At 52.5% G+C, this 27,987-nt stretch overlaps 1 protein-coding gene and 1 pseudogene across 1 annotated transcript; both read right to left on the bottom strand.

The window, feature by feature from the left end:
* Positions 1-1,096: 1,096 nt before the first annotated feature.
* PPP1R7 (protein phosphatase 1 regulatory subunit 7) lies at positions 1,097-27,970 on the bottom strand. Its single transcript, XM_043997328.1, is given in 11 exon segments — positions 1,097-1,470; positions 3,778-3,864; positions 6,976-7,080; positions 14,331-14,447; positions 16,432-16,594; positions 17,120-17,250; positions 19,914-19,979; positions 20,631-20,686; positions 25,146-25,236; positions 25,239-25,270; positions 27,901-27,970. Coding segments are annotated over 11 exon segments (1,080 nt in total). The 5' UTR covers positions 27,956-27,970; the 3' UTR covers positions 1,097-1,293.
* Positions 11,152-11,267, bottom strand: LOC122752294 (annotated as a pseudogene).
* Positions 27,971-27,987: the final 17 nt, after the last annotated feature.

Here is a 27,987-nt window from a genome sequence, read left to right on the forward strand (position 1 = left end):
CCACCCTTGGGGGCTCAACAGTGGTTTGTGCACAGGGGCTCTTGCTGTCGAGGCAAGCCAAGGAAATTAGCAGGGTGTGACATTATCCGACCTACACTTTGGTGACTGAATGGAGGATGGACCGGAGTGGGTGGAGACTTGGGGCAGGCTACAGCAACTGTCCAGGTGTGAGGGGACTGAAGTCACTTTGAGGCATGTGACAAACACGCAGTCTACACGAGAACAGAACTTTCAGCTGGAAATCTCATAGGATCGCATTAATTCATTCAACAAGCATTTATTGATCGCCTACTGTTTGCTAGACAAAGAGGAAAGAATCCCTGCTCTCAAGGAGCTCACAGACTAGGGGAGGAAAACAAGATGTGCACAGTTAATACAAAATACATAAATACAAAATCATATTGGGGCAGGGTGGAGGTGGGGCAGGAGCAGCATCAGAGCTGAGCCTCGAGAGGGGCAGGGGTGGGAGAGGCCTGGGAAGCAGGGCCAAGCCAGAGTCAAAGGCTCACGTGGCCAAAGTGGGCCTCGGCGATGATCTAGTTCAGCCCTCTTGTGTCCCTGGTGGAGAAAGTGAGGCGAAGAGGCAGTGTCTGGCCCAAGATCCCACGGGACAGGGCCACCGCAGAGGGAGGCGCTCCCCTTCTCCGTCCCTAGGGCTACTCAGATGGCTGCCCTCACACAAGACGAAAAGGACTTTGGTGATTCACGTCAGTGTAACAAGGCGCAATCCCAGCTAAGGAGACCTGGCCCTACACTCCCCAAAGTCCCAGACCCAGACAGGAGGCCCAGCTGGGATCGTCCCCGGGGGGGAGGAAGTGCCAAGGCTCAGGGTAGGGGGACAAGGCATGCCGGTTGGGGCAGGTGCACCTGGAGCCGTCACTGGCTGGGAATACTGTTGTTCTTCAAGCGGCATCAGGTTACTGGTTCGCATCAGCGAGGCTAACCGAGGAGGGGGACTGACCCCCGGCTGCCTCGGTCCAGGAGGGGCAGTCGACCTAATCAAAGACGTCCCCCAAACCACGCACTATGCCCCATGCACTTGGGGGATGGCTGAAATGCTCTGCTGGAATAATTGACAACTCTGAACTAGGAAACATCATGTTGCAAGATTTAATAATATAACATCTCAAAAAAACAATTGTAGGAGGGTGCGTCATACATGTTATGTGATCATCCAGTGGTTTTTTATTGGCCATTGGTAGCTGTTGGTCAGTTGAAGACTCAGGGAGCAGGAGGTGGATTAAAAAGCCCGTGGCCGGCGCTGCAGGGGAGGAAGGGGAGGGGAGGCGAGGCTCAGAACCGCACAAAGGTGGCATCGATCTGCCGGATGGTGGGGAGGGCCAGCATGATTTTACGCCGGTACTGGGGGTCCTTCTGCAGAGGGTTCCGCTCCAGGTAAACTGTCTCCAGGTGCTTGGCTCCCTTTAACTCGTCCAAGTCACTCCAGCTCTCGATGAGATTGTCATTCATCTGCGAAGTGCACAACACCAGAAAGGGCTGGTTAGAAGGGAGGTCCCTGCCCCGGCAGTGTGGTTAAGGCAGGTGCAGATTCGGAGCTTGGGAACCACACCTCCTAGCGGACGGCCCCAGAAAGCCCCCTCAGTGCTCACGCAGCATCCTCGACACCTTCCTGCCAGCCCTATGCAGACCCTGGGCGCTCTGCAGGAGCGCCAGAGCAGCCCCTGCTCACGGGCTCAGGACACTGGTCGGTCGCTCATTCACTTACCCAACTAAGTGACGGGCATTTCCACATCCAGCATCAGAGGAAGAGAGGACAAGATCCAAAGCAAATGCAAATAAGTGGAGCTGCCCAGTTACTAAAGACCGCCATAGGCCAGGTGTCTCTGAGCCCACAGAAAGGCGTCCCAGCGGCCACGTGAGCCTGCCCACCCAGATGAAGGCCCAACGGGCCCTCACGGTCCACACCCCAACCAAAGGAAGGCCTGAAGGCTGAGGCAGCGGGGCCTGCGGCTGCTGGGGGTCTTTATGGTCCAGACCCGCCCACTCATCCTGGGGGTGGCTGCTGAGGAAGGAGGCTAAGCCAGTGTCAGGCTTCTCTTGCTACAAAAGGCCCTAAAGTGGGGTGGGTATCCTCAGGAACACAGTCCCCCCTCCCCCAGCTTCTGAACACTGCAGGAAAGGCTGGGCCCCCTGACTCCTGGTGGTCCCCAGAGAGAGGAGGGAAAGGACAGGGCTCAGGAGGCCGAGCATGTCGCTAGCCCTTGGCTCGCCTCTACCTGCTGCGTCTCTGTCGCCGGGTGGAATCTGGTATTACCTTGGTGCTTACATTAAGGCCCTTGGGCTAGGGTGCTGGGAAGGGTCTGAAGGACTCACAGCCTTTACATCAGGAATCATGATTCCTAGATCAATCAATAAACAAAAAATTCACTCTTTAAAGTGGACTTCCCCGTCTCCAGAGCCCCTAGTGAACGGGTGGTAGAAACAGGTGGCCAGGCCTCTTCCTCAGGAGGACATGGATGCATTACAAGGGGTAGTTGAGGCAGAAAACTGGAGGGATTTGCTAGACTGGGAGGGCGGGCATAGAGAGGAAGGCAGAGGGCTCCACATAGGCCAAAGGGCATCACTGTGTGGCAAAGACCCTGGGACTTGAAGCGCATCTACTCTTTACCAACAGTGAGGGGGAAATGTGTGTTTCACATGTTGTAGGGCAGGCTGCCGCCAGGCAGAACAGGACAGGGGGAGGGCATGCCAGGGAGCCTGGTGTGTCCCCCCCCCCCCCCAGCCTGAGGAAGGCCAGCAAATCAAGGAGCATCTGAATCCTGGTCTGGAATTCAAGGGGAGGGGCTATCTAATCTCACAACCATCCCCACTGTGAACCTGAGATGGGAGGGGGAGGGGCTGGGGCCGACAAAATGACCCATCAGAACCTAGTATCCCCTCCCCTCCGATCGGAGCCCGCAAAGGGCCCTGGGAATATCCCTTGGTTTAAACCTTCATTCAAGAGGTTGTCACTCCTAGTTTGCCCCAAACATTCCAGGCCTGACTGCGGGGAGCTGGCTGGATGCTGGGCCCCACCCTGTGCTCTGCCCCGCAGGAATGCCCCCCTGACCCTGAGGGGGCCCTGTGTGAAAAGGAGCTGATTAAAGGTCCTCATTGCTGCCTGCAGCTTGTCTCCTGGGTCCCTCTGCCCTGTTCTTGGATGGCCTGGGGTCTCAGTCGTGATTCGTCCTTCTCCTTGCCCACACCTCAACCTCTCTGACAGGGTCTGCCCGGATGTCTTCCTTGGGGGTCCCTCCCAAGACTCTGGCCCTGCCTTCTCCACAGAGTAACTCATCTGCTGCCTGACACCAAGAGTCCTGGGTTATCAGTGAGGCTTCCTATGGTCTAAACAGCGTCCCTGGGTCCTGACCTGCTGCATCCTTTGGCTGCCCAAGTCCCAGAACCAACAATAAGGAGGAAAGAGGAGGTAGGGCTGGCTCTTAGAGCCACGGAGCGGAGGCTGGCTGGCGCAGCACCGAGGCACACCCTGGGCAAGGGAGGCAGCCTCCCTCTGACCTCCCTGGGCACGAGGATTCGCCCTTCACTGCACTCTCGGTAAAGACAAGGAGCGTCTACATCCTTCTGAGATACTGGAGTGGTGCTCTCAACATGGTTGGCCACTCTCTGCCCCCAGACGTCCCACTTCTGGCCTGCACAGATACTTTACGGAGGCCGCTGACCCAGAGACTTCCTGCCCCCAGCAAGAGCTCACTGTGGCCCTGTGGATTTTTACCTTTATTCAGCACAAACAACGATTCTAGGGAGACTTCCACTTACCCAGAATTCCTGTAGTTCAGTTAGGTGGCTGATGTTTTCAATCTTTTTGATCCTGTTTGATGCAATGTCCAGCATTGTGAGTTTGTTCTAAAAGAAGGAAGGAACATTTGAATGTTGTGTCCTTTGGCTGCCAGAATGGGGCACGGAGGAGGCCCTTGTCCTAAGCGGTGGGGGCAGGAGGGTGTGAGCTAGGCAGGCATCAGTCGATGCCCAGGGCCAGGCAACTCTCAGATGTTTTAACAAGTTGGGGGCAGCTGTGACTTGTGTTAGCAGGGTGTGTCTGTGCAGACATGAGCTGCAGCTCCCCGAAGTACAGAGGTTTTAACTCTCTGCTTGGAGAAAGTGGCCCCCACAGCCTCCTCCCCTCCAAAGTCAGGTTCCCACCATCCTTGGAGGCTTTAATGCCAAAGAATAGGGCCACGGATGACAGAAATTCTGCTTATACACACCCATGCACGCGCATGCACACATGTGCACATACACACAACACATGTACCCCATAAACAGGAGTTTTATTGAACTTGTTGGCTCACTTCACAGACTTCAGAATCAAGGCTGTTTAAGCTGGCCAGGAGTCTCCTGTGTATGGGTGCGCACATGCTCACATCTGTATAGGTGTATACACATACATACATATATGTATGTATGTGTGTATATCTATATGTATGTTTATGGGTACACACACGTGTATATACATTCCTGCTTTTTCTAGTTAAGGATTCTCTTTTTCTATATCTGAGTTCTCCTGAGTTTTGAGGTAAACTTAAAAAAATCTCAACCTCTAACTTGCCAGTCCACCCCCTGCCTTGCTGGTCCTCTCTGGCTGGATGGGGGGGGGGGATGCCTTAGGTCACTGGTCAGTAGTGCCCATCTTCTGTGCTGACAGTGACACAAAGGACTCTCCCAACATTATCCCATTTAAGCCTCACGGCCACCTTGGGGAGCAGGCACCATCAGGACAATTGTTCCCACTTTATGGACGAGGAAGCCAAGGAAAAGCTCAGAGGAGCCACAGAGTCTGGACCCACTAGGCCACAAGTGAGCTGTGGCTCACAGCACAAGACGGAAGCAGCAACATTTCTCCTTGTCATCCTGGCACGTGGAGGACTGGAGAGCTAGAAGTGACCCTCTCATGTTCTAAAGAAATCCCTGCCCACATTGCCCTTGGGGCCGGCCATGGCTGGGTTCCCGGCTGCCGCCCCAGTTGCAATCCTCCTAGAGATGACAGCAACAGCGGCGGACGGCGATCGACTTAAAGATGTCAGGTTTGCAAAGCGCTTTATCTTCATGACCACCAGTGTGGGGGGAGGGAAGGGTCTCTTTAGCTCCATTTTAGTGAGAAAGCTGAGGCTGGGAGGTATTAGTGACTTGCCCAGGGTCACACAGTCTGATGCTGAAGCTGGGAGGTGCTTCAGGAGCAGTGACTTAGGGGTGAAAACAAAGCTGAGTTTGGAGGGGGAGGGGGAGGCCAGTTCCCAGCTGCATCTTTATTATTCCTTTGAGTTTTGGGGTCACTTTGGAGAGAGCAGATTCCTCAGTGTTAGGGGTCAAGAAGAGAGAGAGGAGCTAACAGAAGTGACTGGTAAAGATGCCTTTTTGAGGTGTTTGGCTGCAGGGATGGAAGGACCATGAGGGGTTTTTCAGGATGGGTGGGGTACACGGGCCCATCTGTGGGTGGAGAGGAGCCAGGAGAGAGGGAATATAAGGGAGAGGGGGCAGGATGGGAGGGGGGAGACAGAAGGCACCTGAGTGATGAGAGACAACGACCTCATGGCGAGTGGATCTTAGAGGAGTGAGGGGAGTGGGGCCGGGGGAAGTCCGACGACAGATGAGAAAGGCTGGCAGCGCCTCAGTGGGGAGGGGGAGGCAGAATGAGGGCCCAGCTGAGGTCGTGACATGGATTGGTGGGGGACGCCTCGGAAGGTTTTAGGCCGTCCAGGACGTAAGAGTTGGGCTTGTAGGGGCAGCTCACCCGTACAGAGGCCTCGGGCCCTCAGCACAAGTGTTGGCATCCTCTTGGTCATCAGGAGACCGGGGCTGGCAATGGCCGCCCAAGGTGACCACGGGTTACGAGTTCCGAGTCTGATGCTTCTGATTTCTGTGGTGTTGTGTGGCTTCTCCATTTCCAGCTCTGACACAGACTGGCCGTAAGAGCAAGTCACCCAACTGCTCCGAGTGTGAGTGAGTGCCCCATCCGTACAATGGGCCCATGTGCTGGCACTGCCTGACATGCAGGGTCATTGGGAAGAAAGCCCTTGGTGGCTCTCACCAGGGTCATTACTGTGCAGTGATCACCCTGGAACAAGACCCCCGGGGTCACCTAGACTACACAGGTCGTGGTTTCTTCACTGCCCCATGAGCTCTGGGTGAGGGGGGATCGTTTCATTCATTGTTTTGGTATTCCCAGCACTGAGGGTGAGCCTGGCACACCATCAATGTCTACTGACTGTTGTTTACCAACATGGAAAAACAGAGATTTTTCCTTTTCCCTGGAATCAAATTCATTTTTGGGATCCACGACAATTCCAGTTGTTTTTCAGTGTGACCAGCTGGATTAAAGGATCCTCAGCCATGGCCTAGTCCCCCTGTCCAGATGACACCAGCAGTATCCCAGCACGTCTCCCTGTTTTCCTCCTCTTACTCTTCTGCATAATATTAACAGACTGATAGTAAAGGAACGCTGTGAGTGTGTTACTGTGCTGCTCAAGAGTCTAGAAGGGTTCTTAGCCCCTGCCCAGAGTCGCTGAGTGTGCGAGGGGCTGCTCTGACAAAACTGTGGTAAGTGGGGTGGTCTCCTTCACAGTGCTCAGCACTTCTAGGAAGGGGCAGGGGGATATAGGTGACATTATCTTCACCACTTTATAGCTGAGGAAACCGAGGTAGACTTTGGGTAAGTGACTGGCCCAGGGTCACACAGCTATTAAGTATCTAAGGTCAGATTTGAACTCAGGCCTTTCTGATTCCAGGTCCATCATTCTATCCACTCCAGCAAAGATGACAGATGATGGCAATGGTCAGTGTTGGGGGCATTGGGGAAGACTGGCACACACTGTCCACAAGGATATGCTGTGACCCCTGGACTCCAGTCAGAACAAGCCCCTTATCATGTATGGGAAAGGAAAAGAGGCTCTACTTAAGGATGCCAATCAGAACCAAGCCCTCCCTCCCAGCATCTCCCCCAGCCCAGGGGTGGCTTACATTGTTCTCCAGGCCCTCGATGACCTCGATGCCATTATGGCTGAGGTAGAGCTCCCGAAGGTTTACCAGGTTCTGCAGGCCCTCGATTTTTGTCAGCCGGTTGCTCTGCAATGGGGAGAATGACAGGGCCAAGAAAAGTTAGTTTCTGGACCTCAAACTATATATACATTCACACATGTGTATATATGTATTTTTCATGTGTATATATTTTAAATTAATTTCTAAAATGACATTTTAAGTACCAAAGTATCTTTCTCCCTCTAGATTCTGCACTATAGAAGGCACCATTTGACACAGCTCTCTCGCTCTCTCTCTCTCTCGCTCTCTCTTTCTCTCGCTCTCTCTTTCTCTCGCTCTCGCTCTCTCTTTCTCTCGCTCTCTCTCCACTCTCCACACAGATATCTGTATATAAAACCATACTCTGCACACTTCTGTTTATCAGTTTTTTCTCCAGACACAGAGTTGATTTGAGTATTTATAGTACTCAGAATAACTTGGTTGTTCACACTTATTCTTGAACAATATTGCTGTTACTGTATCAATGTTCATTTGGTTCTGCTCATTTCACTCTTCACTATTTCATGCAAGTCTATGTTTTTCTAAAATCAACCTGTTCATCATTTCTTTCTTTCTTTCTTTCTTTTCTTTTAATTTTGTGGGACAATGGGGGTTAAGTGACTTGCCCAGGGTCCCACAGCTAGCAAATGTCAAGTGTCTGAGGTCGGATTTGAACTCAGGTCCTCCTGAATCCAGGGCCGGTGCTCTATCCACTGCACCACCTAGCTGCCCCCCCTGTTCATCATTTCTTTTTTTTTTTTAATTTTGTTTTTCTTTTTTTTTTTTAGTGAGGCAATGGGGGTTAAGTGACTTGCCCAGGGTCACACAGCTAGTAAGTGTTAAGTGTCTGAGGCCGGATTTGAACTCAGGTATTCCTGACTCCAGGGCCGGTGCTCTATCCACTGCGCCACCTAGCTGCCCCTCATCATTTCTTAACAGCACAGTAGCACACCATCACAATCATATACCACAACTTGACTGATGGGCATCCCCTCAGTTTCCAGGTCTTGGCCACCACAAAGAGCTGCTAGAAATATTTGAGAACATCTAGGTTCTTTTCCTCCTTCCCTGATGACCTTGGGAAACAGACCCAATAGTGGTATTGCTGGGTATGAGCAATTTTGTAATTTTCTGGCCGTCGTTCCAGATTGTTCTCCAGAATAGTTCGGTAAGATCACAGCGACACCAACAGTATATTAACATCTCAACTTTTCCACATCCCCTTCAACATTTGTCTTTTTCCCCTTCCATCATTTTGGCCAATATGATAGGTATGAGATATCTCAAAGTTGTTTTAATGTGCATTTCTCTAATCAATAAAAATTTAGGAAATTTTTTCATGCCTATTTATAGTTGACTTCTTCAGTGAAAAACTCCCTGTTCATATACTTTGACCATTTCTCAATTGGAGAATGACTCATATTCTTACAAATTTCACAAAGTTCTTTACATAGTTGATATATGAGACCTTTATCTATACCTTTCCCCTCCTCCATTTTCTGCTTTCCTTCTAATCTTGGCTTCATTGGTTTTATTTGTACAAAACCTTTTAAATTTAGTGTCATCAAAATTATCCATTTAAAAAAAAATTTTTTTTTTTAGTGAGGCAATTGGGGTTAAGTGACTTGCCCAGGGTCACACAGCTGGTAAGTGTTAAGTGTCTGAGGCCGGATTTGAACTCAGGTCCTCCTGACTCCAGGGCCAGTGCTCTATCCACTGTGCCACCGAGCGTGCCCCAAAATTATCCATTTAAAGTTCACAGTACAGTCTCTTGTTTATTCATAAATCTTCTATCCATAAGTCTGACAGGTGATATCTTCCCTGTTCTTCTAATATGCTTAATGATATCTCCTTTATATCAAGATCACATATCCATTTTGACCTTGCTTCTGTGTAAATGGTGTAACATAGTGGTCTATACTGAATTTTCTGCCAGACTGCTTTTCCCAGCAGTTTTTCTAGTTTGCCCAATAATCTTTTTTTGGGGGGTAGGCAATTAGGGTATAGTAACTTGCTCAGTCACACAGCTAATAAGTGCCTAAGACAAATTCCTTGTTGCTCCCTTCTGATTCGTACTGACAATATTTATTCAGCTAGGTGGAGCAGTGGATAGAGCACCAGCCCTAGATTCTGGAGGACCTGGGTTCAAATTTGACCTCAGACACTTGACACTTACTAGCTGTGTGATCCTGGGCAAGCCACTTAACCCTCATTGCCCCGCAAAACAAACAAACAAACCAACCAACCCAAAAAGTGCATGAGGCCACATTTGAACTCAGTTCTCCTGACTCCAGGGCCAGTGCTTTTATCCACTGCACCACCTAGCTGCTCCTAATAATTTTTTTTTTCACCAAATAGCAAATTCTTATCCCACAAGCTTAAATCTTTACATTTGTAAAACACAAGGTTACTATAATCAATTTCAAACTATATTATAAAGTAGCAGTCATCAATAATCATCTGGTACTGGTTTAAAAATAGGATCAAATGAATAGGTAAACAAAGGAGACTCAGAAGAACCACAGAATTCAGTAACCCAGTGTTCGATAAACAGAAACATTAAATACTTAGGAAAAAAACCCTTCCTATTTGATAAAACCTGCTGGGAAAACTGGAAAGAAGTCTGGCAGTGATTAGGGGTTATAGGTCATTACCTCATGCCATATTACCACAACAAATTCTAAATGGATATTTGACCTTAGTACTTAAAGGGTTAGACAAAAAGATTAAAAAGAGAAGGCAGGTCATAGGCCTCTCAAAGCTCTGGAGGAGGCTGATTCTTTTTTTTTTTTTTTAAATTTCGGCATTCGTCATGTGTGAAAGAAGAATCAGAACAAATATGAAAACCTCCAGAAAATACCAAATAACAAAAACAAAACTAGAAACAGTCGGGTTCAATCTGTATTCAGAATCCACAGTTCTTTTTTCTGGATGTGGCAAACATTGTTCATCATGAGTTCTTTGGAATGTCTTGGATCATTGCACTGCTGAGAAGAGCCAAATCTATCACAGTTGATCATCACACAATGTTGCTGTTACTGTGTACAATGTTCTGCTTCTGCTCACTTCACTCTGCATCAGTCCACTTAAGTCTTTCCAGGTTTTTCTGAAATCTGCCTGCTCATTGTTTCTTACAGCACAATAGAAATCCATTACATTCATATACCACAACTTGTTCAGCCATTCCCCAATGGATGGGTATTCCCTCAATTTCCAATTCTTTGCCGCCACAAAGAGAGCTGCTATAAATAATTTTGTAAATGTGGGTCCTTTTCCCTTTTTTATGATCTCTTTGGGATATAGATCTAATAGTGGTATTACTGGGTCAAAGGATATGCACAGTCCCATAGTCCTTTGGGCATAGTTCCAAATTGCTCTCCAGAATGGTTGGATCAGTTCAGTTCCACCAACAATGCATTAGTGTTCAAATTTTTCCACAGCCTCTCCAACATTATTTTCCCTTTTGTCATATCAGCCAATCTGATAGGTGTGAGGTGGTACCTCAGAGTTGTTTTAATTTGCATTTCTCTAATCAACAGTGATTTAGAGCATTTTTTCATATGACAATAGATAACTTTGTTTTCTTCTTCTGAAAATTGCCTGTTTAGATCCTTTGACCATTTCTCAATTGGTGAATGGCCTGTATTCTTTTTTTTTTTGGGGGGGGGAGCAGGGCAATGATGGTTATGTGACTTGACCAGGGTCACATAGCTAGTACATGTCAAGTGTCTGAGGCCAGATTTGAACTTAGGTCCTCCTGAATCCAGGGCTGGTGCTCTATCCACTGCACCACCTAGCTGCCTCCTGACCTTCATTCTTATAAATTTGACTTCGTTCACTATATATTTTAGAAATGAGGCCTTTATCAGAAACATTAGATGTAAAAATTGTTTCCCAGCTTTCTGCTTTCCTTCTAATTTTGGATGCACTGCTTCTGTTTGTACAACCCCTTTTTAATTTAATGTAATCAAAAGAATCCATTTTGCATTTCATAATATTCTCTGTCTCTTGTTTGGTCATAAATTGTTCTCTCCATAGTTCTGAGAGGAAAAACCATTTCTCCTCGACCTTTATGCCTAAATCCTGTACCCATTTTGACCTTATTTAGCATACAGTGTCAGATGTTGGTCTGTGCCTAGTTTCTTCATGAATTTGCGTGTCATCCTTGTAACAGGGACATGCTCATCTTCTCTGTATCGCTCTAATTTTGGTATATGTGCTGCCGAAGCGAGCACTCTATGCCTAGTTTCTACCATACTATCTTCCAGTTTTCTCAGTAGTTTTTGTCAAATACTGAGCTCCTATTTCAGAAGCTGGAGTTTTTTGGTTTATCAAACAGTAGATTACTCTAGTTATTTACTACTGTGTCTCCTGTGCCTAACCTATTCCATTGATCCACCACTCTATTTCTTAGCCAGTACCAAATAGTTTTGCTGACTGCCACTTTATAGTATAGCTTCAAATTTGGTATGGCTAGCCCATCTTCCTGTGCATTTTTTTCATTAGTTCCCTTGATACTGACCTTTTTTTCTTCCAGATGAATTTAAAAAAAAAAAATTTTTTTTTAATTTTGTTGAGGCAATTGGGGTTAAGTGACTTTCCCAGGGTCACACAGCTAGTAAGTATTAAGTGTCTGAGGCTGGATTTGAACTCAGGTTCTCCTGAATCCAAGGCCAGTGTTCTATCCACCGCGCCACCTAGCTGCCCCCCAGATGAATTTTAAAATTATTTTTTCTAGCTCTATAAAATAATTTTTAGGTAGTCTGATTGGTATGACAATAAGTAAATTAATTTAGGTAGATTGTCATTTTTATATTAGCTCAGTCTTTCCATGAACAATTGATATTTTCCCAATTATTTAGATCTGATTTGATTTGTGTGAAAAGTGTTTTGTAATTGTGTTCATATAGTTCCTGGGTTTGTCTTGGCAGGTAGAGGTGAAAGATTCTTTTTTTTTTTTTTTAGGGAAATGGGGGTTAAGTGACTTGCCCAGGGACACACAGCTTATAAGTGTTAAGGGTCTGAGGCTGGATTTGAACTCAGGTACTCCTGACTCCAGGGCCAGTGCTTTATCCACTGCGCCACCTCGAGGTGAAAGATTCTTAACCGGAAAAAAAAAAAGGAAAGAAGCAATTATAGATAGTAAAATAGGTAACTTTGGTGAAACTGAAATGCTTCTGTACAAACAAAATTAATGCACATAGGATAAGAAAAAAAGCATTTGAATGGGGAAAAAAATCTTCATATCATATTCTCTCAATAAGGGTTTATATTCAGGATATGTAATTATATGTATATCCATATGCATATATGTACACACACACACACACACACACACACACACACACAGTATGTGTATATTACCAAAAACTGTTCTCCAAATACTCCAGATCACTAATACCAAGGGAAATGCGAATCAAAATAATCCTGAAGTTTCACCTTATGCCCTGTAAATGAGTAAAGATGATAAATGATGGGAATAGTCCAATGTTGGAGAGGTCTGTGGCAAAGAAGAGTTCACACTATCACTTGCTGTAGGAGCAATGAATCACTGAGACCCACTTTGGGAGGCAATTAAAGAGATTAAAATATTCATACTCTGTGACACAAAGACATTAAGCTTATATACCAAGGAAGCCACGGGTAAGAATCCTCATGAAAACCAGACTATTGACAGCCACACTCTTCATGACAGCAAAGACTTGGGAAACAAAGCTATGCCCATCAACTGAGAATGGCTCACCACCTACACCTATCCAATTGGCTAATATGACAAAGAAAGGGAAATGATAAATTTGGAGATGTGGGAAAATTGGAACACTAATACTACTGGTGGGAGTTGTGAACTGATCCATCCATTCTGGAGAGCAATTTTGTAACTATGCCTAAAGGGATATGGGGTTGTGCATAACCTTTGTTCCAGTAATATCACTATTAGATCTGTATCCCAAAGAGATCATAAAAAGGGGAAAAGGACCCACATGTACAAAAATATTTATAGCAGCTCTCTTTGTGGTGGCAAAGAATTGGAAATTCAGGGGATGCCCATCAACTGGGGAATGGCTGAACAAGTTGTGGTATGTGAATGTAATGGAATGCTATTGTGCTGTAAGAAACGATGAGCAGGCAGATTTTAGAGAAACCTGGAAAGACTTAAGTGGACTGATGCTGAATGAAGTGAGCAGAACCAGGAGAACATTGTACACAGCATCAACACCTTGGACACCTGCCCTGGAGGCACCAGCGAATTAGCTTGGTTCGTGGGCATGGCTGCCCCAAGGTTTGAGGGGAGAGAAGAGATATATAGCCTGGGGGGTAGAGACCCTGGAGGGTAGGTGGGTAGGAGAAGGGCAGGGGAGTGGAGAAGGGAGGAGCGGCAGTTGCAGAGGAAGAGTGGAGGAGTGAAGGAAGGAAGCGTGAAGGAGAGAGTGGAGGAGTGAAGGGGGACACTACAGAGACGAGGGGGCAGCTGACAGTGAAAGTGAAGGAGCCAGGTAGAGTGGGGGAGCAACAGAGAGGTCATGGCAGTGGCAGGTGGAAGAGGGCAGGGAGATAGGAAACAGTTGAGGTTTCAGGTAGTATATTCTATTTGTCTTGATTCTTATCTCTAAGTTCATTCTTATCAATAAACCCTGGTATTTGTTGTATAATTGAAAAGAGGCTTCCTAGTCTTTTTCTCATCAGGCTGGGAGAGGCAGTGGGGGAGGGGAGCCTACCAGTTGGCTCTTCCCATATTAAATTAAAAGCTTACAGATTAGGGTCCAGTTAATACTTTTTTCACATAAAAGAGGGCTTGCTTTAAAGAAGGGCTAAGAACAGGGCCGAACCAGAACCAGCACACTGTCTACATACACATGACTCTTACAAATTCAAATAGCTGCCTCTTAAATATTTTCCCCATGATCTTAATTACCTTAATTGACCTAAAAGTAGCCCTCCCTGCCTCTCCCACAGAGTCTGGATTTAAGGAGGTTTCAGGCACTCCCACAGGTGCAGAAGTAGCTCCTCCTATGACCGCAGCAGCACTAGTACGTGCTGTTGACATAATGCCCTGCAGTGTGGACAGTGCCTAGGATGGATGGACGCGGTGCTTTGCTGGGCACCTTACATACCGTGAGCACCAAACGTCTGTTTTTAAGAGAGCGTGGGGCATGGTGTTAGGATGAGGTCGACAGCTGCAGGGAGCAGACACGCGTGTCAGGAAGGAAGCCCATGACCGGCCTGTGGAAACTCCAAGGCTCCGGCCGTCTGCTGTCGGGAGCCCCAGCAGGCCCTGCCCTCCCCACCCCCAGCCCTACCTGCATGCTGAGCACCGTGAGGTTGCTGAGGGCATCCAGATTCTGGAGCTTGGTGATCTTATTCTTTCCCAAGAACAGACTGTCGAGATTGGTCAAGCTGTCAATGTTCTCGATGGCCTGTGGAAAGGACAAAAGGAGCTGGGTCTATGTCCCTCTGGACCCAGGCAAGAGATCCCCTTTGTAAGCCTCGGTTTCCTCCCCTGAAAGATGTGAAAGGGTAACGTCCTCCCTCCATCGCCTCCAGCATCAGCTGCCCAGTCCTGCTCTGCTCCCAACAACGACCGTTCCAGTCTGCTGCCCCTTTGCTGCTCCTCACACATGACATGACCTCTCCCGTCACTGTGACTTTGCATCCCCGCTCCCCCCTCAGTCAGTCAATAAGCACTTAGTGCTACAAGGACACTAGGATACACGGAGCAGCAAAAAACAACAGCCACCTTCCAGAAGCATACCCTGCAATGGGGGAAGACAACACACCAAGTTGCAAGTTGCAAGTTGCAGAGGAGACAGAGGGGAGCTGGTCAGGCTAGTAGCAGGGAGACCAGGAGGGCCTAGGCAGATGGAACGTCCAGCTAGCTCAGGAGTCCTGCTGAATGGGGCGTGGAGGGGAGTGACACACAACAAGACCGGCAGGGGCAGGAAGCCGTCAGGCTGTGGGAGCCCGAACTACCCGAGGGATGACGAGACGTGTCAGAGCAGGTGTCCCTGCCGTCTGCATGCTGCCCCCTAGAAGATGAGCTCCCTGAGGCCGAGGCTGTATCCCCAGGGCCTGGTCCATGCTAGGAACACAGCAAGCACCTAATAAATGCCTGTCGACCACAGTCCCCTACAGGGAACATCTGATGGGCCACCCAGAAGGGTCAGAACTGACCCCAGCTCACACGGCTGGACCCTGAGCTCAGGCTTCCTGACCCCACATCCTGTAGCTAACCCACTGACTACCCTGCCTCACTGGGCCTTCCTTCTGGGCTATAGATGGCAGAGGATGAGAATCTTGCCTATGAAAAAAATTCTGATGCAGGCAGATCTTGGCAGAGCCCAAGGCCAAGGCTGGGGCCCCCCATTACCCCCAACAAGACCAAAGAGGTGTCGCCTTGTCCACTGCTCCAAGGTGGGTTCTCAGGCCAACCTCCCCCTGCCCTGAGAAGGTTCCCAAAGTACCAGAGGGCCTCAGAGCGGCATCCAAGCCTCCAGAAACACGCAGGGTGTGTGCAGAAGCATGGCAGAGTGACTTTGGGGCTGTGCCTCCTCCTGACACCTCCCATGGAAGCAGAATCTGCTGAGGAGGCGGGAGGTGTGGGGGAGGGCTTGGGTCCTGACCCAGGGCTAGTTCTTGGCACCAAAGAGCGCCTGGCTCCTCGGGGCCCTTAGAAGCTGAGCTAGGCACCCAAATCACTCCCAACCCTTTCCATTTTTAGGGGACGACTCCAAGTCCCAACAGCCTGGCCCCAGGGACTCAGTATCATGGTGAAGCTGTCCCCTTCTGAAACTGTCTAATCAGCAAGGAGTGTGTGGGGTACATTAGTGCAGACCTAAGGGACTGTGAAGGCACAAGCCTTGCTTTGGAGGAGTCTGGACCTCAAAAGGCATGGCACCCAAGCAGATTCTGAGCATAGACCCCTCCTTAACCCCTGCCCCGCCTCAGTTAAAGAAGGCAAGTGGGCACTTATTTGACTTTTTTTTTTTTTCAGGGCAATGAGGGTTAAGTGACTTGCCCAGGGTCACATAGCTAGTAAGTGTCAAGTGTCTGAGGCCAAATTTGAACTCAGGTCCTCCTGACCCCAGAGTCAGTGCCACCTAGATGCCTCGGTGGGAACTTATCTGAGAGGGGTGTGTGTGGTATGTGGTATGAGTGTGTGTGTGTGATTAAAATGAAAATGTACTGAGCAATGAATTGAGAAAACCACACCCCAGGAATACAAACTCCTTTCCTGAGTTTCTCAGGGTTTTCCTTGGCTTTGGGTCAGGGAACAAAGGCCAAACTACCTCCCATGGGGAACCTGCCCCTTCCCGGCCCCTGCCTGAGCCTCCCCTGTCACCAGCTCTGCTGCCTGTGACCAACGCTCCCCACTGGCTCTGCAGACGCCCAGGCAGGACCTACCCGGATTCGATTAGATCCAAGTTCTAGCATCTTCAATTGCTGGAGGTTACTAATGTTTTCAATTTTGTTGATTTTATTGTTGACCAGGAAAAGCTTCTTCAGCTGGGTGAGCTGATCTATGCCTTCAATACTTCGCAGAAGGTTAAAAGAAATGTCTAAAGTCCTGACACCAAAATAAAGAAGAAAACAATGGTTATTCTTCTCATTCTAGCAGCGAAGGCCTCGCCAGGCTGAAGAGGAGGAGGAGAGCCCTGCGTGGAAAGCACCGGGCTCCCTGAGTCAGACCCGGCTGCTTCTCCTGTCATTTGCTGCCAACAGGAAGCCAGGAAGCCAGACAGGCGCCCATTCTCCCCTTGCTTTCACGTCATACTTCAATCCATCCCAGCCACCGGGCCTGACTCAGCCTGGTGAACAAAGGCTCCTCCCCCGGGGCATCCGTGTGGCCCCTGATCTAGGGAGCGGCCTGAGGAGGCAGAGGTGGCCACCACTGAGGGCAGGGGCTCCACGATGTGGGCTGATGAAGCAACCAGTGCCCCAGACCCTCAAAGCACCGAAGCGTCTGGAAACTCAGGCACTTGTCGTGGGCGGGATCCTCCCAGGGACATGCCTGGCCGCAGGGATGCTCTCCAGCTGTCTCAGAAGCCCCCCCTCCCCCTGCCCCCCCCCAGCAGCCCCCTCCTCCACTCACTCGAGGTCCCTCAGCGCCTCCAGGTTCTCAATCTTCCTAATCTGGTTGTCGTACAGGTCCAGCTCACGGAGGCTCTGAAGCTCTTCCAAGTTCTCGATACGCTTAATGAGGTTCTGACGGAGGCAGAGGGTCTGCATGGGGGGTTGCCAAGAGAGTAGAAACGGGCAGTCATGAGAGCTGACCCCCCTGTGAAGAAGGGGGCCCAGACTTCTCCTCCTCCCTTTTGTTCATGGCTGTCACTCACCTCCCCATTTAATCACCTGCCTCCCTCCATGGGCTCGGCTGCACCTCCTCCCTCTCTCCACCGCCCAGCTTGCCCAACTGGAGTGATTCGAGGACCCTCAGGCGCGCCACTGTATAACAGAGCGCCTGCCCCCCAAGACTCCCTACCACAAGAACAAACCACCTTTTCATCTTCACCTATCTCTTCTTCTCGTTCGCGGAAGTATGGGACCACCTTGGTGCATATTCACTCAGAGCCTCCTCCCTGCCTGGGATGGGGGTGGGGGGAAGTCAGGCCTCAAGGCCACTTCCTGGACCCTCCCCTCAGAGCAAGGTGTACCTTCAATACCCACTTAGACAGCCCCGTTGAGCGCATGATCTGCTTCACCGAGCTAAACCCCCACCAGGCTCAGTCACATCCTGGCTCTCTCCATCCCCACATCCCTGTCTGGGAGCTCTGGAAATCCCTGGGTCTGACCAGGACTATCTGGTCACTGCATCTAGAGCCCTACCCATCTTCCCAGGCCACCCATCATCGTCCCCTCCACCTCTCTCACCCTGGCTGAAGTGGCATTTCCTCCTTGTCAGCTCCAATGGCCTTTTTTTTTTTTTGGTGAGGCAACTGAGGTTAAGGACTTGCCCAGGTCACACAGCTAGTAATTGTTAAGTGTCTGAGGCCAGATTTGAAATCAGGTCTCCTGACTCCAGGGCTGGTGCTCTATCCACTGTGCCACCTAGCCGCCCCCCAATGGCCTTTCCTCAGCCTTCATCCTCGCTGACTTCTCTCCAGTCTGAACATGCTGATCGCCCTCTGCTCTCTAAGTTTCTGGGACGCCACTTTCTGCGGCTTCTCCTGACTCATCCCAAGCTTGTCCTTGACTATCCATGGCTCCAAGGGCTCCAAGGGCTCAGGCCTTCTCATCTCTACAGCTGCCCTCACCTGGTAATCTCCTAAGATGCCACAGGGTCAATGAAGATGGTGCCCACAAATATTTCTTGAGCTCTAACCTTTCTCCTGGTTCCCATCTAGCATCACCCACAGCCTCTGCTTCTCAGCCTCACCTTCCTGACTGTTGAGGGCACCACCCCTCCCGGTCACCCAGACTGGACCACCCCCCGCCCCCACCCCAGGTCCCATCTGTGGCCAGGCTTGGTCATTTCCACGGTGACCACAGTCACCTCCTGGGGGCAGGTCCTTACCACCTCATGCTTGGCCGGCCACAACAGCCTTCTGGCCTCCCTGCTTCAAGTCTCTCCCCCATCCCAGGCTACTAGGCGTGGGTTTGGCCATGTCAGCCTCCCCGCCCTTGTTCAGTGAGGGCCAGCGGCACCCAGGGTGAAGTAGAAAGTCCCATGCTTAGCACGTGGGGCCTGTCCCATCCTGGCCTCCTGCCCCGCCAGTGTTCTTGGCCTGAGCCCCCTGGGCACACGCTGCGATGTAGCCATTCTGGCCTCCTCACTGTCCTGGCACAGGCCACATTCACACCTGTCCGCTGGTTGTTCCACATGCCCACAAGGCTTCCCTGCTCAGCCTTGCCTCCCATTCCTCACAAGGGCTTTCCTGGTCCCTGCCCCCTGCCAGGGCCTTTCTTTGGAGATCCCTTCACACGGCGGCTTCTTGCACGGGGCCACCCAGAACAAGATGGTCTGGAAGGCAGCACCATCGCTTTTGCTGACCACGGCCCCCCTGCACTGCCCGCTGGCTGGCTCCTCTTCCTCTCACCCTCCTCCCCTGCCTGGTCACTCCTCCGTCTGGTCTCCTCGGCTGGAATTTCTGCCAGACCAATCCTCTGCTCGGCTGCTGCCCAAGTGCAGGTCTCCCGGGGACTCAGATGAGCTCCAGCGGAGCCCTGTATAACCTGCCCCCCTCCCACCTCTCCAGTCAGTCCGGCAAACAACACCCCCCCCCCCCCCCCCAGGCTCAGCCCCAGGCCTTCTTCCCCATCCTCTCCCTCCTCTGCCCTGCCTCTCATCTTCCTCGAAGCCCAGAGAAGATCCGCCCTCCCCCAGGAAGCTCCCTCCATTCCAGGGCCTGGCTGACTCACAGCTCAATTCATTTAGTCTTTACTGTGAGCAAAGCACCTGGTAAGCCTTAAAGGACACCAGCACTTCAGCCCATCATGTAGTAAGGGGAAGAGGGTCAAAGAAAGCCTGCTAAGGGAGCGCCCTCCCGGCTGCCCAGTGGCTGTGTCCCTGTGTGTGTGTGACGTCTGAGAGGTGCCCAAGCACCCGTGCAGTCCCAAGCCAGGCCTTCCTTGGGCCAGGCTCTTTTCTGGCCTACCCTGGAAGGAACTGACAAGACGGACGAGGACAGCCCGGGGCTGAGCACTCCCGGCACACCCCGTCACACCCTGACTGTGTGTTTGGCCAAGGAAGAAGGGGAGGGAGGGGTGAGGACTTCTGGATGTGCTCGGTTAACATACGTCCAGAGGGCTGGGAAAGAGGGTCTGACCGAGCGCCGGCCCCTTCTGCGCCTGGGCCGGGGCCTTCTGCGGAGCCGGCCGACCTGGCCACCACCAGAGGAGAAGGCGTCGAAAGCCCATCCCTCCACATGATTCCGAAGCAGACTCACCTTCACCTTCTTCAGCACTTCGAATCCTTCAATTTTCCCAATTCGATAATGATTGAGATCAATATCCTGAAAGAGGAATCAAGCTTAGCCCGGGACGGCTGCCTGGCCATTCACTTCCAGAAGAGGCAATGTGAGAAGCTGCCCGAGGAGAGGGGGGTGGCGGGCTACGCTCACTGAGGAGAATCCCCAGAAGCTCAGTGTGCGCAGTGCACCCCCACACCCCCACAGCCACACCTACGAATGCAGGTGTCCTGAGTGGACGGACACTGAAGGCAGCGCTTGCCAAGCAGACGACGCATTTGTTAAACTACACTTGCTGACTCCTTGGCTGCAGAACGCCTCCACGGCACCCCCAAGATTGGTTATTATGCAACAGAAGCCTGAAAGGTGCTCTGGGCCAAGGGAGCTTTTTAGGAAGAGAGCTGAACACGTGCATAAATCCCAATATTTCTTTGATGTTTTTGACACGAGCCTCACAGGGTTTCTGGATTTCAAGCAGTTAGAAGTGGGTTTCGATGACTGGCATCAGAGACAGGGCGAGAGATACGGATGAGCTCCGGCGGCCAAGAAGCCTCCACAGGCCCTTCTGGGGTTGCCTGCTCCTGTGAGCCACCCAGGCCGCCCTACCCCGCCTGGCCCTGCCCTGTGGGTTAACATGAGCACCACACCCCACCCCCACCCAACACAAACACCCCCACCCCACTCCCGACACGTCACCTCGGCATCTTCATCCAAGTGAACGGTCTCCATATCCACTGGGAGCTCAGACTCTTCTACAAAAAGGCCAGAAGGTACAATTAAAGTCCTGTTGCAGATGGAGGCGTGCAAGGGCTAAGAGCAGCAACCCTGCCTTCCTCCTCTTTGTATCTCCCCCCCAGTGCCCAGCATCGTGCTCTGTACACAGCATGTGCTGGAAAAGGATGCGGGGATGTGGCATCTGCTTTTTCTGCTCTGTCTTGTCTAGGGGACTGCTCTGTGATTTGGGGTACTCATTAAATTCAGAATAAAAACAAATAAACAATGGTGTCATTCAGCTGTTTGTTGCAGTAAGAGAAGGCCGTTAATACAACTCTCCCGGAGGAGAACCTGATTCTTGGCTAAGCACAGTGTTCGAGGGGCAGGGCCGGCCGGCCTCTGTATCTCAGCCCCTAGTCCTCCTCCTCTCCCCCCTCCAAGGGTAAGACACACTGTCTCCATCCCTCCCCCGCCTTGGTGATGGCGCCCTCCCGCCCATGTTGCCATCCTTTTGGCTCTGGGAGTACAGGCCATTCCAGGATGGGCCTCTTATTGCTTTGGAAAGTTGCCTGCGTGCACACGGCACAAGGTGAGAGGTGAGCCGCTCCGGAGCAGTGGAGACTCAAGGCCCTTCGGGCAGAAGAGCTCCCCTTCCCTCTGTAAGGTGGATATGTCGGGGTGTGCTCATTCCAAGTGGGAAGCCCACACCGAGGCCCCAGAACCTGCCTCTGCGTCCTCCCGTGGGGTCTGCCCCGAGAGGAGAGAGGAAGCCGGTGGGACCCTGAACGCTCGCGGCTCCAAGCCTGTGCTTCCTCCTCCAGGACAGTGCACCTGGAGAGCCACTGGGCCTAGGTGCTTGAGCCGCCGAGACAAAGTGAGCGAGCGCTTCCTCACTGTGGCTGGGCCGGGCTCCGAACTCGGCCCCACACCCACACCTCCCACCAGCTGACAACTCATTCTAATTCGTGTCCATTTGATCCTCCCCATGTCGGGGACGCACAGGAACGTACAAAATCATGGACTCTTGGAGATGGCCGAGACCCCAAGGACCCTACAAGGAATGACTTCATCCTGACTCTTAGAATCGGGAGGGGCCCCGGCTGGCCCTCCACCTCACCTCTGGAGGTCCGTGGCTCCTCCCACTTTGGGGAAGCCCTAGTGGTCAGGAAACTTTGATTGGTACTGAGCTTGAGGCTGTCTGTCTGTCCTCCCAGGGTAGAACCAGGCTGGTGCCTCTTCCATGGGACACAGCTGCAGACCATCCACTTGCTCACTCCTCGCCTCTCTGGACCACCCTGCCCCACTTCCCTCTGTCGCCCTTCCCCGGCAACCCTCTCAAAGGCCGTTGGGGGGTCCTCCTGCTCGGGACACTCTCCATGGAGCCCAGCCCCAGTGGAGGGCCAGGACCCCGAAGGACACTGGGAAGGGTCACAGTAATTGTCCCACCCACTTCCCCAAGAGAGGGAACAAGCAGATGCTTCAGGCTGCTGGCAGTGGCACTGAGACAAGGCCTACTTTGCGCCTGCTTCCCTCCCTTGCTCATCAGCATGCTTTAAGCACCCACTGTGTACAGAGCACTGAACCAAACCTCCCCAAGAGGGGAAGACACAAACCCAGAGCACGATCATAGAAAAGGCTGCATTCACCACACGAGAGAGGCCCCAAAGCAGGGGCTTGGAGGGCTGGGAAGGGCAGGACTCCTGGGAGGACAGGCACCTCTGAGGGGCTTAGAGGATGGCCGGGAAAGAGGAGGGCATCACTGTTACGGGGCATAAGGGCCAGCTGGGCACAGGCCTCGTGGCGGGTGATCTGACCTTAGTGGGAGGCCACAGGAAAGCAGGGGGGGGGTGAAGGAATGCCTGAGGGGGGTCAGGGAGCCCTGGAAAGGCAGCCATGCTACAACGGAGGAACCGGCCTAGTGCGCCTCGCCCTGAGAACGTGGTAAGTGGCCATAAGGAAGGGCTCCTCCCCGGGGCCTCACACGAGCTCGGCGAGTGGGGACCTCGGGCAGACGGGCTCACGAGGACGGCTGCCCAGGGGCCTTCTGCCTCATGGAGTCAGGGATTCGGCTGAGCAAGAAATGCGATTCTCACTAGAATGGGAAGGATGCCTTGGGAGGCTGTGGGGGCAAGAAGACCTCTCGGGGGGCTGTTGCCGCCGCCTGGGGGGTAAAGTCCATGGCCCCATGTCCGAGGGAAGAGGGAAGGGAATGTGGGTTTGAGGAGGACCACGACAGAACCGGCAGGTCAGGGATCAGAAGGAGCCCTGCTCCACAACACGGGAGCCTCTTTCGGTCGTCAGGTTAGAAAGGGGAGCAGAAGAAGCCGAGAGACAAGAAACAGCTTGACTTGGGGCCTCTGAGGGCCGTGTCTGCATGGAGAGAAGCCACAGGCGGCCGCAGATAGACATGTAGGGGTCAGAAGAGGGGTCAGGGCACCGCAGCATCTCTGGGAAAGGAGGCTGATCGATGGCAGAGACCCAACCAGGGGCAATCAGGGAGGCCAAAGATAAGAGTAGGCGAAGGACCTGGGGTGTTTACTGGGGAGACAAGCCACGGGGAGGGGCACAGGGCCCACGTGATGGGGCTGTCCTATGGAATACTGACTTGGGCTGTAGGGGACCCCGCAGGTAACGGGAAGTGACCTTTCCCAAGGTCACACAGGCTGGGATTTGAACCCAGCGCTCCTGCCTCCAAGTGCAATCCTCCTTCCTACTGAGTGACCACACTGCAGAGCCATGACTGTGAGCTCGGGCCTCAGAGGGGCAGAATGAGGAGGGGGAGGGATGCCCAGCCCCTCCTAGGCAATCTTCAGAGCACAGGCTGTGGAGACCTGTGGCCAGTAGGGTCCAGTAAAGGGGCAAGAGGCGGGAGTGCCCACATGGATGATATGCCCACTACGTGTTAAGACCTGGGGCCACCAAGGCAAAGAGAGTGGGACAGCCAGCGTGCCCCTCAAGGAGTGCCCCACTCTGCCAGGAGAAGCGGGATTGGGCTCCATACAGAAAGTGGTACTTAGTCCGAGGGGACGCTAGGAAGGGCATCCTGGGCATGGGATGGCCAGGGCAGGGCACAGAAGTGGGAGATGGGCACAAGAATGGGTGAAGGAAAGCAAAGGTTTGCTATGGCTGCAGCAGGCAGGTGAGGGCCCGCCATGAGCGCTGCATCTGATCCCAGAGGGCATAGATAAGAGGAGGGGATGGGGAAGGCCCGGAGCTGAGGCCGGAGGGGGTCCTGTCCGGGGACCCCTGGGGCATGGGCAGCGGGCAGCTCGAGGGGGATTTCGAGGAAGAGGGCATGACCCAGGTCAGGCTGTTAGGGCCGAGTGGGGGGGCTTCCACCATCTACTTAGCTAAAAAAAAGTCCACAACCCATACATTGCACCGAGAGGGGAAAATAGTGGGATTACTTGCATGATAGGCCAATTCCTGTAAAGGAGAGCAGATGTTGTTCTGATCTCTGTGAAGGGCAGGGGCCCTGCCCATCTCTACAAGTCCCTGCAATGCCTTGTACACAGGAGGCCTTCAATAAGTACTGGGTGAATTGAAAACTTAGGCATTCACTACACTTCACAGCTAGGCCAGACCTCCCATCCATCTCAAACGGACACTAACACCACAGTCAGGGCTTGCCCCACCACTCGTGTGGAGGCTCTAAATGGAGAGCCAGCAGACATCCCGGCTAAGGCTGGTCTAAGCCACTTCCTGTGCCCAAAGGCTAATGATGGATGGCAGAGTGAATCTGACCAGCACCTTCTTAGTCAGTCCTCTGCCTCACAAGTGGGTTGCTATAGTCACCAGGGTGCTTACGAGGGAAGGTGAACAATCCGAGGATTTTTTAAAAAAGGTTTTAAAAAGAAAAAAGGAAACCGGACCACTGGTTACAAATGTCCCTTTCTGCCCCTTTGACAACTTATTTTTGCCAGAAAAGCAGCTAAAGGAAGCAGGAGGCAGCTCCATCTCGTTGGCGCTTCCTACAAAATCGAGATGACTTGGAAGTGTCTTAACTCAATTTAAGGAGGAGTATCTGCATTCACCCATGGCCTCTACAAGAAGCCAGATCCCTCTTCTGGAAGGGAGCCAGGCACTACTAGGATCCAAACCCAAAGGATCGGAGTGAGTCACAGAGTCGAACCTGGCTCTCCCTGCTTGTACAGGATTTCACATGACCTACTTCTCGTCTGCCAGAGAACAGGCTTCCCCTATCAAGGCTGGCCTCTCAGGCCACAGTCTATGCCACCTAAACTAGACCTGGGTGCCGTGCATGCTCAGGGGTCTCACAAGGACCCAGTCAGCTGAGCAGCTCTGTGCCTGCAGGGGAGACCTTTGCGTGGGGCGCTCCTGTGAGCGCGTGCGGCCATCGTGAACCTCGGGAGCCGCTGCGGTTTCCGGCCAGCTGGGCTGGTCCCACCCCAACTTCAGCTCTGCTCCCGCCCCCGTAGCCCTCCCGAGCCTCTCTCCACCCCCCACGGACTCGGGTGACGTCAGCACGCACAACACCTTCGGGGTTGTTCGAGGTTCTGTCATCTCGGAGACTCTGCTGACTGAGGTCCGACACCAGGCCCGCTCCGTGTTTCTTCCCCTCCTCATACAACCGGACTCTTCGGACTCGACCCTTCTGTCAACTGAATAAAAACAGGGTATAAAGTAACAGCCCCCAACCAGGCCCGGGGGCACCACGCCTGCTTGCAGGGCAGGGCGGGGCAGGACGTGCCCAACTACTCAGGGCCGGAGAAGCCCCATCCGCCTGCAGGTGACGCGGAGCCGCCGGGCACGCTGGGCACCGGAGGAGGCCGCCCCCTCCCCAGGATGGGAGACTCCTTCGGCGGCAGCACCTTCATCCGCCCCGAGGGAGCCCGCTCCGCCAGCTACCCCAAGTTCCCTTTCAGGCTGCCCGCCCCCTGGGCAGTCCTCCTTAGGATTCCCCACATCTGGAAACTCATCCTGAAGTTCCGAGCCGGATTAGGCGACTCCATAAGGCCTCCCGGATGCCAGCCGCAGAACATCTGCCCGGGAAGCAGAAGTAAGCGCGCCTTTCTGCGCCTCCATGCCGCGTGCGCCCTGCCCGCAGGCTTCTATTTTCTATTGGACTGGGAGTCTCAGACAGAGAAGTCCAGCCACAGTTCATCTCAAGGATCCAATGAATCACCCCGCGGTTTGGAGACTGGACCGAGGAAGCTCGGTCCTTCTCTTCAAGCACACCCAACAGGCAGCTCTCTCAGCCCCCGGACAAGGGGTGGCTGGGTGCAATCCTCTCTGCTACCAGGCCTGGTAGCTAGCCTCAGGCTACTCCTTCTCTTGACCAATTGGCTCCTCCTAGGTTTAAAGTCCATTTCAAAATGCCCCCGCCCTCAGCTGATCCCCAGGCCTACAGTCCACAGAGGGACTGGAATTTTATAGAATTCCATGCCCAATTCAGCCAGTCATCCAGTACCTCCTAGGTGCCAGGCACCGGAGGTGCAAAGACAAAAATGAACCAGTTCCTGTCGAGGAGTGTAACGTGGTGGGGAAACATTCTGTGCATCCATTCCCCCCACCCCCTCCAACATATGCAAAATTAAACACAGAGTCCTCACCGAGGAGACAGGGAACACTAATGAGGGAATCAAGAGGAGCCTGGGGGAGTGGGGGTGGGAGGAAGGAAGGAGAGCAATCCCTGTGTGAGGAGCTCTGCACTCTGGGAGGCTGGACTTGGGCCTTTAATCATCTGTATCCCCCATGAGTGGCAACTACAATGTCCATTTAGGACATTTGGGGAGGGGGTAGAAAAAGGGCATGATGAGAGAAAATCTAGTTTTTTTTTAAAAAGCCATTACACTTCTTGTTGGATCTGAAACATATGGGGGGCACTGCCTCATTTTGGGACTCCTGGGTCCCAGATAAAAGTCCTTCTCATCCGTCAACCCTGATAAGTTACATTTCTTATGTAACTTTCTCAGGCTCCGAGTGTACAAAATTCCTGCCTACACACGGCCTTCCGGAGTGCCTGCCTGCCCACCACTTGGGCATTTGGATGCCCACTCAACACATGCTCTGTCCTCTATTTCCTCTGAGGGTCTTTCTTCATTCACTGATCGATCACAGAATTACATAGTTAGCCCCCTCATGGTACAGAGAAGGAAACCCAGGCCCAAAGAGGTCACTCAGCTCCTGAGGGGCAGAGCTGGGATTCAGGATTCAGAGCACTCTGTCTGCTGTGGCCTCACATGATGCCCGTGGTGGAAAGGTCACCAGGCTACTCTGTACCCTCCTCATGTGACAAATAAGGAACCCAGGGCTGAGAGGGGTTACTTGACTGGCCCCAAACCACACAAGTAGTAAGAGGAGCACCCCTTGAATCTTTCTCAGGCTCTATGCTACACCCTGCCCTACCCTTGAGCCTGGACCCCAGGCTTCTCTCATGCCTCTTCGCTGCTTTCTTGTCCCCTCCTGTGCCCATCCCTGAGTCTTCTCCAGGGAAACCTGAGGTCTCTCAACCTTGGGTCTGACAAGGAGGGCACCGTGCCCAGGGCTGCCCCTCTTATTGCCTATGTGACTTGGGGTACACGCCCTAATTCCTTCTTAGGGCCTTGGTTTGTTCATCAATGCAAGGGAGGGTTGGATAATTCCACCCTCTTTTCCTATCAGGGATTCAATTCAATACAACCACGAAGCACCTACTGTGTGCAGGGCTTCCCACCCTTTCCAGACTCATTTCACATTATTCTCCCTTGGGGACTCTAGATTTCAACCCAACTAGCCTGGGTCTAGTTCTCTGAGCTTAGAATCCTGTCCCATCTCCACTCCAGCCAGGAATGCCTGCTGTCCATCCATGCATCCATCCATCCATGCATCCATCCATCCATCCCCACTGATTCCTACGGAAAGCCTCCCCTCAAGGGAAAGGAAGCTCTTGGAAGGCTGGGCTGTTTCCTTTGGTTCGGTGTCCCCGCCCTCGCCTCGCGGCGCCCAGGGCAGGGGACCGTGGGGGGGCGATTCCGAACCCCATTCCCTCCAGCTCCTGAGCTTGCTGGGGGCTGCCTCCAAACCCCACTAGCCTGTGCCTGCCTCAGTTTCCTCTCTGTCCCATGGGCGGTTCGCTTCCCCGCGCACCGCGCTCTGGATGCCTCAGTTTCCCCATCCGTAAGAGGGACGGGGCGCAGGGCCTAGGCCACGGACTCGCAGGGCGGGCTCGACCCACGCGCGCCTTGGGGGAGGTAAAGGGCCCGCCCCGCCCCCGCCGCCCTGGGCCGCTTCCCCCGCAGGGGCCGCTCACCCTCCATCATCTCCTGCGGCGGCTGCTGCAGCCCCGCGCCGCCCCCCGACGCCATGTTGCTGGCTCTTCCCTTTTCCGGAAGCTGTC

This window comes from Dromiciops gliroides, chromosome 3 (assembly GCF_019393635.1).
Source record: "Dromiciops gliroides isolate mDroGli1 chromosome 3, mDroGli1.pri, whole genome shotgun sequence".
Taxonomy (NCBI): Eukaryota; Metazoa; Chordata; class Mammalia; order Microbiotheria; family Microbiotheriidae; genus Dromiciops; species Dromiciops gliroides.